Source organism: Lissotriton helveticus, chromosome 2_2 (assembly GCF_964261635.1).
Source record: "Lissotriton helveticus chromosome 2_2, aLisHel1.1, whole genome shotgun sequence".
NCBI lineage: Eukaryota > Metazoa > Chordata > Amphibia > Caudata > Salamandridae > Lissotriton > Lissotriton helveticus.
Window position 1 is genome coordinate 98,967,611 of NC_136060.1, and position 14,801 is coordinate 98,982,411.

General features: G+C 44.1%; 1 protein-coding gene across 1 annotated transcript in view; it reads left to right on the plus strand.

Annotated features, from left to right (window-relative positions):
* Positions 1-14,801, plus strand: part of SGCZ (sarcoglycan zeta) — a 4,560,311-nt gene that overhangs the window by 4,444,238 nt on the left and 101,272 nt on the right. Inside the window, exon 14 of the mRNA XM_078678949.1 lies at positions 5,348-5,471. Within this exon, the coding sequence (XP_078535075.1) occupies positions 5,348-5,471 (124 nt within the window). The remainder of the gene's footprint in view (positions 1-5,347; positions 5,472-14,801) is intronic.

Here is a 14,801-nt window from a genome sequence, read left to right on the forward strand (position 1 = left end):
ACAATGGTAAACCAAGCTCTATACAAAAACAAGTGATACGCTGAAAACTAGCCACTGAGTACTGTTTGAAATGCCAACCTTATAATGCAGCATATCCTGCGTTCCAAATACTGAATCCATTAACTTCTGCAGAATACATATGCCACATCATCCACCAGGATAATTTCATTAAAGGGTGGATCACTTCTGGTCAGCCGCGGGCCGTGGAGGGAGTTACGGTGGGGCAGGGAGGCGGGGAGACGGAGGGGCAGGGTGGAGAGGGCTAAAAACCGGCACATGGATAATTACAGGTAAGTAAACAATTTAAATAATAAAACGAATTTCCTAGCGCGCACTGCATCGCAAAATGCGATGCAGTGCGCGCTACGAAATTCGTTTTATTAATTCAATTGTTTACTTACCTGTAATTATCCATGTGCCGGTTTTTAGCCCTCTCCACCCTGCCCCTCCCCCTCCCCGCCTCCCTGCCCCACCGTAACACCCTCCACGGCCCGCGGCTGCTTCTGGTATTTGGCGGTAACATAATGAGAAAATGTAATTTTCCCTTTTGAGCAAACACTACTAGATGGATCACACCAATAAAAAGAATGTTCGTACACCCTGTATTTTCGACTAATGGTAATTTTATCACTATATTCTAAGCTCTTCATGACAGAGTTTTAAAATCCCAGTTAGCACACTGGAAAGCCATACATTTTCCCTCATTGTAACTCTTTTGTACATGCAAATTCTTGCAGGCTATACCTAGAGGAATGTGTGCAGCTGAAACCCTGAGGGTATGGTAACTATGCTCAAATCAGAATCCAGAATTGGGGCAAATTTACCTTCAAATTCAGAATGGGTGTCTAACATTGAGGCCAACCTCTCTGTGTACTGATTTAGGAGTGCATTTAAAGGAATAGAAGGCTGTACCACGTGATGGGCGGTGTACAACATATGTAAATCTACAAGAAAATATTATCTCTCTCGTTAAGGAGGTTTGCACTCTGTTGTCTTCGATTTGAAAAAGTTTGAGAAGTCTAAGAGAATTAATGTTCTGGACTTTTATAACCTTTGAGTATAATGTGCTAAATGTGCGATTGGTCACAAAAGTAGGATGTGTGTATTATTATTTGTGAAGGTAGACTTTACTTAAAAAGTATACCAGAAGCATTGATAGGTGCTTCCTTTAAAGAGCATGATGCCTAGTACAGTTTTTAATACGCTTTTACATTAAATTACTATGGATCACATTTATATTTTAAATGTAATTATCTACGCAACAATGCAGCACTCGGACAGCGCTTGCGCCGCCATTCCCCCTACACACAGGGCCCTGTTGAGAAGCCTGTCTTGCGTGGAGCAGAAATGATTGGATATCCACTAGCAACAAAAAGTCTCTTGTTTCAAGGGAATAGGCTATTTAATTTTCTTTACAATCAGCTAGATTCATCAATGTCACAATCTGCGAATCCTAAATTGCGAAAAAAAGCGAATCGCAATTAAGGAATCGCAGATTGGCATTCATGAATATTTGCGCAAAAAAAAATAGCGATTCGCATTTGGCCGCAATCGCCGATTGCGAGTTTCAGAAAATCGGTAAATATTCGCATAATCGGCCGAAACCCGTGTAGATTTTGCGATCTCGTAAATTGCGAGATCGCAAATTGCGATCTCGCTAAGTGTGAGATCGCAAAAACGGGAAGTCGCTTTTTGAGCACAGTGATGACATCACAACCAGGAAGTAGGCAGGTTCCACCCTCATTCAGCAGTGAGAGCCTGTACAGGAAGCATCACATTCAGAGGTCCCCTCCAGTGTGCCTACAGGAGTTGTGCAGGATACACCCCAGTGGCAAGCATGACTGAGGAAGCTGCAGCTGGATCTGCTACTGGGCGCAAAAGGAAAATCAAATTTTCGGAGCAGGAGCTAAAGTTCCTGATAGAAGGAGTCTGCAAGGACTACAATCGCCTGTTTGGCAAAGATTCGAGGAGGGTGCCCGAGGCGGCTATGGTAGCGCATCCGCACAAAAGTTAACTCTGTGGGGATGACCCAGCGCTCCGTGGACGAACTTAAAAAACTCTGGTATGACCTCAGAGGGAGGTCAAAGAAGAAAATAGCGGAGAGGCTGGGGGAGAGTGTGGCAACAGGTGGAGGGGAGCCCACTGTCCCACCGAATACACCACTAGAGGACCGAGTGGAGGACACAATTAATCCACAGGCATGCGTGGGCGTGACACAGCTTGACTCCTCCCGACCCACACAAGACACACCAGGTAAGTGCCATGCGACTGCGACCCCCTGTCCCCTAGCAATGTCCATGACTCCAGAGCCCCCATATCAAACCCCAGTCATGCAGCCAAAGCACACCACTAAAGCGCTATTGCATTGTGGGACATGTAGTCTGACCACAATTACCATCTTGACCCATTAAGCCAGACATGTTTAGTGATAGTCAATCCTGTAGCAACTCAGGGAATGGTAGTCTGCATGCATGCAGGAAGCCTAATTGTGTAAGAAACATGTCACTAATCAACGTCCACTTTACATCACAGGTGGCGTAGAAGCCCCAAGCGCAGACAGCGATTGCCTGGTCATGGACATCATGGAGGACACAGAGGGAGACACAAATCTCTCCCCACAGCCGGGACCGTCTGTGCAAGCAGCCGCACCAGCTCTTATCACACCACCTGCCCCTGTGGCCAGTGTCACCCCTGTGCCAGCACGCGCTGCTGTAGCACTGCCCGTTACACAGTTCCCAGTGGGACATGCTCCACCAGCTCCAGTTCGCCAACCAACCCGCCGCCCTGCGGCTGTGAGGTGCCAGTCCAGGGACTGGTGAGGGGTCAGCGCACAAACATTTACCGTGCTGGTAGGGGGCAAAATGTGCAAGCAGGTGGGCTATCCTTCGAGCGCAGGATGATCCATGTGCATCAGACACAGGCACGTCATCTCTGGGCCATCCACCTGCAACTGGACAAGACCGCCCGAAATGTTGCCGTAATGGCTGAGCGGATGACAGCTGCTATGGAGGCCAACACACAGGCCATTAACAGGCAGCGTGCACTCAATCGCCGTAGATACCGCCAACTACTGACCCGCCTGTCGGCGTACACGCGGTCGAACTATATAATAGGTAACGCTACCTCCCAGCTCTCGCGACGCTCCTTGGCAATGCAGGTCCAAATGGTCCAATGCTGCCAGCACTGGAGCATGTGGCCACTGCAGTCCAGGCCATGCAGGCTGCAAACTATGCCCAGGGGGGGGAGGGGCCGACGACACAAGTGAGGTTACATCCAGCCATAGCAGCCAGTCCATCCCTCCGGTGGTAGCACCCCGCCGCAGCAGCAGGCCCTCTGCTGCCTCACGGCCTACTCAGGAGAAAGATGTGGAAAGGAGGCTGGGAGCATCTGCCCGGAGGCGGCATTGAGCATTGACATTGACATGAGGGGCCATGCTGCTGTTACAAGCATGCCCTCCTGGAGGACAGACATATGGCGCAATATGTCATTTATGTACAAGTTAGCAGAATACCAAGTTTATTGTGCTTTAACAAATAAAAATTTTCTGACTACCTTAATCTGACTCATGTCATTTTTAATGTCCTCATGCATGAGTCAAGTAATGGGTGTGGGGAGTGGGTGCATTAGAAATGGTTCATGCTGATTGCGTTACGGCGCCTGTGTCCCTCAGCAGGATTCTCCCCACGTGCGTGACGCATATGAGTAGGTGGTTGGTTGTCCCCTTCCGACTCACTGCCAGATATGTCAACAGGGATCCTGCGCTTGGTAGCAATGTTGTGAAGGATGGCACACACGGCCACGATGCGGCAGCAGACCTCAGGATTGTATTTCATTGCCCCACCTGTCTTGTGCAGTATGCGGAACCTGCTTTTCAACAGGCCAAATGTCCTCTCAATACAATTCCTTGTGCGTATGTGTGATGCATTAAACCGCCGTTGCTGTGGTGTTGCAGGGTTGAGGTATGGGGTGAGGAGGTACTCACGGAGAGCATAGCCGCTGTCACCTGAATGAAAGGAGCAGACGGTGAGTGTCTGTTCTGCGCAGCTACATGATCACAGTGTACAATTTTAGGGCATGTGTTCTTACCTAGTAGGTGTCCTTCCCAAAGTCGTGTGTGGATGCCGCTGTGCCTGAGAATGAAGGAATCATGTGTGTTCCCCGGTACTGTGCCACTATGTCCGTGATGATTGTTTTTGCATTGCACACCATCTGGATGCTGAGGGAGTGGTAGCTTTTCCGGTTGCGGTACATGTACTCAGTTTCAGCAGGTGGGCAAATATGGATGCGAGTACAGTCAATACATCCAATGACGTGTGGGAATTGCGCTACATTGTAAAATTGCAGCTTGGTCTCATTAAGGTCCTGTTGGCTGGTGGGGAATGATATATAGTGGTGTAGCCGGGTCAGCATTGCCTCCAGGAAAACTACTTAGGCAGCGGGACATGGTGGGCTGGGATAACCCCCCTGCAACAGCGACCATCCCCTGGAAGCTACCGGAGGCCAGGAGGTGCAGGCAGCAGAATACCTGCACATGTGTGGGCACGGCATTGGTCCTCCTTGTAGGGTGCTGCATCAGGGGGTCTAGGTCCCGGATGAGCTTGATAATCATAGCCCCACTCAGGCGGTACTTGGCATAGATTTGCTCCCTGGTTTGGCCCAGAAGGGTGACCCGCTGGCGGAAAATCCGGTCCTGTATCCTCCGTCTGTTGCGTGCAGCTCGCTGCAGCCTACGCCGCCTCACCAGCATGTAGAGTCCAGGCATTGTGGGAATCCCCAGGCTCCAGCTGCATGTCCTTAAATGTGTTTGGTCAGCCCTGAACCTGTTGGGACTAACCTAACTGTTTTTCAAAAATATTTTTTTTTCGCTACTGGTTACCACCTGATTTTAGTTCTTCTTATTTTGCACGTCACAATTAGCGATTTTATCGTTTTTCGCTAATATCGATTTTTCATGAATGCCGATTGCGACTCCGCAATTGATTTTGCAGAATCCATGGATTTTCGCTATTTCAGATTCGCAATTGCCCTTCCTCCAGGATTATGCGTATTTAATTGCGAACTCGCAATTTTTTTTTGCGAATACGTAATTTTGGTATTTTCTGTTTCTTGAATTCCTATCTGTCAAATTGCGCTCGCAATTGCGAATTCGCAGCTATTGCGATCGCAATTTGGCTTCATGAATCTAGCTGATAGTCGTGTAAAACACACATTTTTGGTGTAATTGTTCTGTAAATTAAAGATGTATCAAAACAAAAGCTTTTCTACAATAAAGGCATCAATGACAACGTTTTAACGTAAAATGTTTCAGTAAGGCAAAGTTTGACCCATGAGTGATTTTATATTTCAGACTTGAGTCTCCAACACGTTCTTTGACGATGGAAGCGCCAAAGGGAGTGCAAATTAGTGCAGTGGCAGGGGACTTCAAGGCCAGCTGTAGAAAAGAACTTCATTTGCAGTCCACAGATGGAGAGGTAAGGTATTCTTTGAGAGCATATCTCTTCTTTTTTATATCAAACATTATTTTTTCACAGATGTCTGAAAACATATTTCCTAGTCCATTCACTCCCTTGTTAAACGAAATACATTTAATTGGTTGCTTATGACTAAGATTTTTTTTAAAAATAGTGTTTACTATAGCGGCAACTTTTTCACAGTACCTGTTTTTTTTGCACCAATGATGTTTTGCCCCATTCATGTTTTTGAAGTACTAACATGCTAGCAATGCTAACATTACAGAATACAATGAAGCAATACGATCTAAGTACATGGGGCAATATTTATGACTCCCAGTTGCTTCGCGCTTGTACAGATCAATGTGGTATAATCTTGATTTCTATTCAAATTACTCTAATGTGTTACATCTTTTGTGCGTATATAAGTGCCTACGAAGTGTAACTCTAAGAAATGTTAGTCAGTCAATGTGATAAATGTAGTGACCGCACACGTGTGTATAGTATCCCTACTTATGTCTCTGTTGAAAGGGCTGGTATCGCTCTCCCTAATCCGTGTCACCTGATTTTCTCTGTTGTCATGTTTTGTTCCACAAAATGATATACGCAAAAACAACAGTTGATGGACAAAATGCAGAACCATGTCTGAACTGGGGTGGCATGGTGAGCAAAATAACGATGGATTAAACCCAGATCTGTGACTGGGGATGAATATTTTGCTATTGTGCAACATTCCTTCCATCATCTTGTGTGTTTTACAAATTGATATACAGCATAGGTTTAATAATCTGCCACCTACACACATGAAATAGAGCACAAAAGGGAAGTGCAAAATTGGCCAATATCGAACCCATACAGAGGACACAGAAGCATCCATTACAGCCACAAGGAGGTCAGTGTGTGATGTGTAACATAGGATCTGTTCTAGAAGCATACACCTCCAGTACAAAGTCCTATGTGTAGGCAAGCATAGAACAGGAATAAAAACTTTAACACACATGCAATGAATGGGATTGTTTTGACAAATGAAAATAGTTTTCTTCATTAGCACCTTGGTCAAAGCCCAGTCTGCCTGTCTTAGTAGATACCTATGGGTGTGTGCACTGATCAGCCCAACTAACACCAGTGTAAGTCATACTGAAATGGGTGATGTCATGTGGACAAATTCTCGATGTCATTTGCTTTCCATCAGGGCATGCATGGTTCTGTGTGTTTATCTCGGTCATGCAATTACTTTGAAACTAATCACTTAAAAATTGGTGTGAGATGAGGCACCTATGATTCTTACTTGTCTTTACATTATAATCACATTATAAACATAATTTTTAATGTAATGTTGCTGGAAAATGGCCATCTTTGAAGAGTCACCCTGAAGTTTTTGTAACCTTCCTTTTGTTGGTTCAGAATTCTAAGCCCTTTACCATCGCTGACCTGTACTAGAGTACATGTGCTCTCTCCTCTAAACATGGTATAATTGGTCTACACCTGTTTGGCATATTTGATTTCCTTGTAAATCCCATGTAAAGTGGTATACCATAAACCCAGGGCCTGTACCTTAAATGCTACTAGTGGACCTGCAGCACTGATTATGCCACCTACAGAATTAGCCTTTCAAACTTGCCTCAGGCTTTCCACCGCAGAGCCTGTGTGTGCAGTTTACTACCACTGCGACTACTTGTGAAGCCTTACAACTCCACTTTTATTACATATAAGTCTCTCCCGAGGTAGGCCCGAGGTTGCCGTAAAGGCATGGTGCTGAGTAAGTAACAGGTAGTACATGTACTTTTATGTTTTGCAAGTCCTGGTAGTGGCAAACAGCCTATTTTGTTTTTCACTACTATGACCTTCTCCTTAGCATTGTGAATTCCTTAAACAAACTTCTAAGATGTAATTCCTGATCAGAGAGGAGTAGTTTTTTCATGTTTCATGTGTTTGCAATGGTAATGACAAATTCTCCTTACTGGTGCAGTTAGATTTAACATTACTGCTTTAGAAATGCAAATTTTAGAAAGTGGATATTTCTCTGTGTTTATAACTCTGTGTGATTTGTAGCCTGTCTCCAAGACACATTGTCCTGTCCACACAGAAAGCATGGATTTACCCCGCAGGCTTAGCCTGGGAGAGAGGACGGGGTTGAAAGGGATCCTTGTGCTCTTCACATAGTTCATTTGAAGTCACCTCTTACATCAATGGCACTTTTGGGAATAGGTACTATAAGACATTTCTGGATCTTGAACTGATCCTCTGTCAGAAGGACTGCTGTGCTGCTTTAAGGGCGCTGCTTTTCTGGAAGGACTGCTTTTCTGCTTGCTGCCCGCTGCTCTCTGACTCTGCTGGAAGGACTCTGCCTTTCCTCCGAGTGATCTCCAATGGCTTGCTGGCTTGCCTCCTGTTTTCTGAAGTCTCAAGGAAACAAAGGTAAACTTGCATTTATGCTGGTGCTTCTGGGCTCTGCTGCCTGTGAGTCCTGCTCTTGGCTGAGGTGACCCCCTATACGCTCTGGGTCCTCAGAAGTGGATTCTGCAGCTGCTCTCTGCAAAAGACTTTGACATCACCATCTACAGCTCCTGTGCCAGTCTTCAACTCACTGATGGTCTGCAAGATGCATCTCTGCAATTGTGAGCCCTTGGAAGTGTTGTTTGGGCCTTGGAAATCAAGCTCTTTGTGACCGCAAAGGAGCCAGTTCGCACTGGGACTGCACCACTCACTGAAAGGATCAGCATCAGAATGAGCCACCACAACATCATCTCCTTGCACAGCAAGCATCGCCGCCCGTGACTGCGGAGCCCCATCTGCCATCCGTGACACCTGGTCGGCTCTTCACACTCGCAGGATCATCGCTAGTGATGCTCTACTTGCTCTGGGCATACGTCTTCCCTGTGAGCAAGACTCTTGGCTCAGCTTGAGAAGGTAAAACTTAAGCGGGACCTGTTAGGAGCTCCATCACAGTCAGCCTGGACTTTGGATTTACCATGGTCTAGTGTGACCTACAGTAACCTTTTTTGCATATATTCTTTAAAAATAATGATCTCGGCTTCTATTAATTGGATTTTTGTCATTTTTGTCAGAAAAATATACTTTATTTTTCAAACCCTGTGTGGAGTCTTTTTGTGGTGTTTTCTTTGTGTTACTATGTGTGTGTGTGTGTTGCACAAATACTTTAAACAATGCCTCTTTAGATAAGCCAGACTACTTTGCGGCAAGCTACCAGAGGGTGAATACAGGTTATCTTGTTATGTATCTAGCATACCCTGACTAGTATAGTGGTCCCTGCCTGGTCTGGGTCCTTGCCTCAGCCAAACAGGAATCCCATTTTTAGCACATGTTATTTTCATTATTGTCTGTAGATCGTAGTGCTGCATCATCCACACACCTATTCGTCTTCCTTAAATTTTATATATCCTTGACCTGTAAATTGTATATATTTAATAATTGAATTTATTACATGTAATTAATTGGCAAACCCCTTGTCATCTTCTTTTTAACTGATCTTTATAACCCTTTTCCCTTACCCTCAACACTATTTTTTACTTTACCCCTTTACCCCCTTTGCTTCCCATTACTATTATTTTTTTCTGCATGAATTATCCTGAAATGTTTGCATGCTGCACTATCTGAATCAAAACCAACACATGTCCCTGTCAGAACAGAGTTGAGGTATGTGCATTTGGATGAATTAGGAGTTGTACTATAGTGGAAAATCATATAAGTTAGAAGGCACAGGACAACTTTTCATATCTGTACTGACATATTAATCTTGTTGTTGACAAAGTCCAGCACAACAAATGTCATTGACAAACTTGTGTTAGAAATTAGTTTATTGGATCGAGTAGCAATAACCACATTCCTTGTCTGGGTGAACCACAAAAGTCCCTAATAAAACTCGAGCTTAACCCTCTGGTAGCTTGGCACAAAAGCAGTCAGGATTAACTTAGAGGCGATGTGTAAGGTATTTACGCAGCACCTAGGTTGTAAAGCACTCACCCGTTAACGGGTGAGTGCTTTACTTGTGTGAAAGACAATAGACGAGTAAACTTGATTTGTATCAGATTAAGATGGACACTTAGCCTGAGGTTTTTTACCTTTAGGTTGCTTGATTTATTTTCCAGGACGCAGTTTCCCTTACAACCTAGGTAATGTACCCTACCCTTGAATGTTTTTTTTTTTGGTTTTAATTCAATGGCAACTTGTAACGGTCATTATTATGATTTTTCTTAGGTACCCCCTTTCCACTCCCTCCTGTCCTGAAGAAGACCCGTAGCAGAGGTGTTAATCCTCCCCCTTTTGCACCAGGGTCGAAACATCAACTTTTTTGTCCTTCCAGTTGGGGCCTGCATCTTCGTCCCCCGCCCCCAGTGTATATTGACATCTGAAATAACTTTGTAAATAATCCTAGGGCAGGTCCTTATGTTTATTCAGCTTGATGAATTGGACTTCAGTTGGATATAAATCATATAAAATTGCTTTTGAATTTCTCCCTAATTCTTTTCCTTTCACATGAGCACCTACTTTTGCACTTTCTTGCTTTCCCTACATCTTCCAAAATCTTCTTTTGACAAAATTGATATATATTGTAAATAAATTGTTTAAATGAATGATTATTAAATCTTTGGGTATTGAATTATTACATTTGCATCGCGCTGTTATATGTTTTCTCTACATGTAGGAGTCATTCCTATAACAAAGGTGATTTAACTAAACTGATTCATCTTATGATTGTGACTAAGTGAGGTCTAGAACATTCAATTGGGAGCAAGTAGGAATATTGAGTTTGGTATCTAAGGAATTGTAGTTTAAAACCCTTGTTAATGGTAAAGTCAACATTCTGAAAATGCCATTTTTAGAAAGTTAGCATTTTTTCCTAACCGTTTTATGCCTGCAGCCTAAGTCGTATGACTAGGTGTAGTTGTCAGTTGGCCTTTGTGTATTCCTGTCAAGCATACACAAAATAAAGGGACTGGATGTTGGCAGGATGTGCCATCCAAATAGGAAAAGGCAGAGCTTTGCCCTGCCCCACATGCACTTCAAAAGATACTGCCTCAGCACGCACACAAAGAACTTCACACTTGTTTATTGTGCCCCAGATATCCTGGTACCAGGGCAGGGAGTTAGCAAATTAGAGGCACTTCTGTAGAGGAGAATTTCCAGAATTTTCTTCCACTTCAAAGCTGGCATTAGGTATGATATTAAAACCCCAGACTCATTCCTGAGTACACCCCTGGACCTGTAGACAATATAGAAGAAGTACTTCCCTGCTGCTTGAGGTCTACTGTGCTGTCTGAGAAAGAAGGCTGGACTTGCTCCTGTCATCCCAGGCTATATAGTGAATCCAAAAGCTAGTTAGTTGGCCTCCTGTTCTGAGCTACAAGGACACAGCAACTTCCAGAGGCCTCTCTGCAACTACCCAGCTGACCTGCTGCAACTGAACCTGCCTGGCCCTGTCTGAGCCATGCTGACCTCTGCTGGAGTGAGTTCTGCATCAAGAAGTGTCCTCCTGCTCCTGGACCCTAGGTGTTGCATCAGCTGAGCTCCACCAGGAAGAAAAAGACAAATTCAGACATTTCGGGTTTTTTGCGGCCGCAAAAAGGCCTGTTCATGCCAAGATATTGCCACCCATGCCAACTGTCAATGCAAAGCTCCAGTGTACCCGACTCTGTGCACTACAGCAACCAGTAGAGAATGACTGGCAAACTGTTATCTGCACTTCAAACTAGAGCCTTGACAGCCCAAAGTGACTGCCAACACAAGGCTTCACCAACGACCATCTGCGACGCCCGACAGTATATTACAAACTACAGTGATACCTGTCTGCTAAGCCGAGCCTGATCTTCGTGCTACAGCGACAACCATCCACAACACGCTCTTCCTCTCCCTGCACCCTTCTCCACTGCAAACTAGGCTCTTTGCTTTGGATTTTGAGAAGGTAACTTTTTCAGTTGGACTAACCAGGTCCTGGAACCTCCTTCGCAGTCCGCCTGAACTTGTGACTTTTACCTGGTCTTTCATGACCAGATGACCACAAGTACTACTTCTTCTTTTAGGCTCATACGAACCTTAAATCTTTGAAACTACATATCTCTGGCTCTACTGATTGGATATTTTTCATTTTGTTGTCAAATAATTTAAAGGAATGCTGTGTGCCCATAAGTTTGGTTTAGATTACTTTAATTTAAGATGGTGTCTTTTGTTGGGGAAGACAGCTTGTGATATAAATGATTAAATGCTTTAGACAGTGCAGCTGCCTTGTTCCTTAAGTGTGCTATTTGAAATTTATGATTGCCTCTTTTCCCCAAGCACATGCCCAGATCTTTATAGGAGGTTACCCTCTGATTCCAATGTTTCCTAATGGGTCATTAGTTTCTATGTTTTAAGTTCCTGCTGAAGATCACTACATTGGGTCTGCTATTTCCAGCGCCAAGTGGTGGTTGGAGTTATAGGTTTTTAGGTACTGCAGCTAATGTTGTGGTATGATTATGGTCTAGTCGAGGATTACTCTGGTCTAGATTTGGATGTATTGTCGCCATTTTGGAGGAGAAGGCTCGAACCACCTGACTGTGAGTCAATAATGGGGTAACTTAAGAAATGTATCTAAGATTGAACAAAGGAACATAATCAAAATATATACACTGGGTTGAAAGAAATTGTGAAGAAAATGAAGAAATGCTTGGAAAAATATGAGAAAGTAAACAATTATCACGGACGTGGTACGGATTTCACATTCCCTGCATGCTTTGACCAAGTCCATTAGGACATTTTGAGCAGCTTTAACAAGTAAAGATAAGAATTGAAGTCTAAAGAAACCAGTTTGAAATCAGGCTACAAAAGCAGGAAAACTGGGCTTGAGTGAGACTGTAACTGGAGAACAAAGACCTTGAGAGGAATTACATGTTTGGCCTAAATTCATTTACTGAAGCAAGATCAGGTAACAGAACAGTGAACAAAAATGGCACACAAAATCAAAGGCCAGTGGAGAAAAAGGAGAAGAGAAAAAGAAAGCAGAAAAGGAGGAGGAATAGGCAGCATGGAATGCAACAAACTGTCTTTAAACAGGGAGGGGTCTCATGGAAAAGCACAAATGAAAGAATAAATAAAACCATTCTGAACCGGTTCAATTATAAATTAATACAAAGCAAGATAGAAGCTTAGGCATTCACACTTTCATTTTGACTTAAAAATAGTTTTGATTACTTCCACACACATATAGATGTTTAAATGTGATTGTAAATTCAAGCTGTTGAAACATTTAGCAAATAGGGAGACACAAAGGGGTCCATTAGGATGACGGGCGGACTTTGCCCGCCCGTCATCCCATCGTAAATCGGGACCGCCCGCTATAAGGGCGGGGGTCCCGGCGGTGCCATTAGGATGTGCCTGTCACAGTGGCGGGCACATCCTGTATTTTGAGCATTGTGGCGGGCGGAAATGCACTTGCAAATGACAACGAAGGGGGGTACCACAGGTACCCCCCATGTGCACCCCCCCTGTACTTCACTCTGGGGGCCCGCAGGGGGCCCCCAGAGTGAAGACCGCATGCCTTTTCGTGGCGGCATCGCCGCCGCGGAAAGGCACTTAACACCACACATCATAATATGTCTGGCGGTGTCTATTAGACACCGCCACCATATTATTCCTTTTCCGCCCCGGCCGCAAGGCGACCGGGGCGGAAAAGTGGCGGGCGGTGTTTCCCTTCGTTGCGGTCCCCACCGCCATTGTAATGTGGTGGGGGGAAAAGGGTGGCGGGGGGGCATTTATGTTGGGCGGATCGCCACCGCCACCATGGCGGTGGCGATCCGCCCGACATCGTAATGGACGCCAAAGTATGGAGGAGAACCAATGCAATACAACAGATTTGAATGCACTATGACATGGGTTTCCAAACCTTTGACTCCTGAGGACCCCCGATGACTCACCACTGGAAGCCAGGGACCCCTCCAGCAATTTGTACGATTTAAATTTCAAACATTAAAATTGTAATTCGAAAAAAATAAACACACGTGCAAAATCCAAATACTCAAATTAATAAGGATTTTAGTATTTTATATTGAAAGAGTTTGAAAAAAACTGACAATTTTAATGGGTAGGTTAGTGCTGCATCTCTGTGATTACCTTTGAAATGGTTACTTTTATTTCGCAGTACAAGGCTCCTGCTCCTGCCAGGGCCAGAGTGGAAACCAAAAGCATCCCTGGCAAAAATGTTCAGACCAGTCCCCATACAGTGCACACCAAGTGCAGTGAGTGAGGCTGACCACTACAAAGGGGGCTTTGGGAGGCTCTTCCCCCCAAGAAAATTTAGGATCCAATGGTGCATTCTACAACACTTTTATCCTTATTTATTTAATTGTACTAGCTTTTAAAGATTAGTAAATGATGGCCTTACCATGCACCAGGATACAACAATTTCTGTTGGGGTTCTTCAATGATTCCTTTATTATCACCCTTCAACAGTGCCTCTCATTTCTCCACAGCACATCTGTCACATTAATTTCATTTGTTTTATAGCATCTCTCATACCATTGTAGGATGTCAGAGCACTTTACATCACACACATATAGAGACAATGAACCATTCTTGTAAATCAGTGTAGAGAAAATGTTACATAAGGCAAAGGGGACTACAAGGTGTAGGATTCACATGCCATTCATACTGGTAGACATTTTTAAAGAGTGCTTTGGAAAAGCACAAACACAGGATACAGAACCTAACACAGTTGTTAGCATTTAACAATAAAAATTTATTTCCACCCAAATAAACCCCTTTAGCAGCATCAGGATAATGAAAGACTGAGAAAAAACATAAGTTACTAACTTGTGCCATGCAGTTTGTAAGCAGCGCTTTGATGGAAGTTTATAGGTCACTACGCTAGATTATGATTGTATTTTATGAGCTGAAGAGTAAGAAAAGAATCTCTGTGACAAAAGAAGTAATGCACTGCCCTATGCACATAAAATGCTGTTTTTTAAAATGTATGGTACACGTTCTTTGCAGCAGGCATATTAACCCTCTGTGCTACATTAGATAAGTCAAACTTGCCACTGGACAAAACTCTCATCTCTCTCCAGCAGGTACACTAATCACTGGTGTTATCTTGACACTCTTATTGTTGCTCAAACTGCTAATTCTTCAATCAATTTTGGAGTGCTTTCATAACTGCTGCCTGATGACCCCCTGGGAATGTGTCACAGACCACTCGGGGTCCACGGATCCCAGTTTGGGAAACACGGCACTATGACATATAAAAAATGACTAGAAGAATTGAGTATCAGGATTATTTATAGTCAAAAGACCGGATTCTTCAAGAAATCCAAGTTCATGTGAGGGAGCATGGCTTATCACTAGCTATTTGGTAAATGT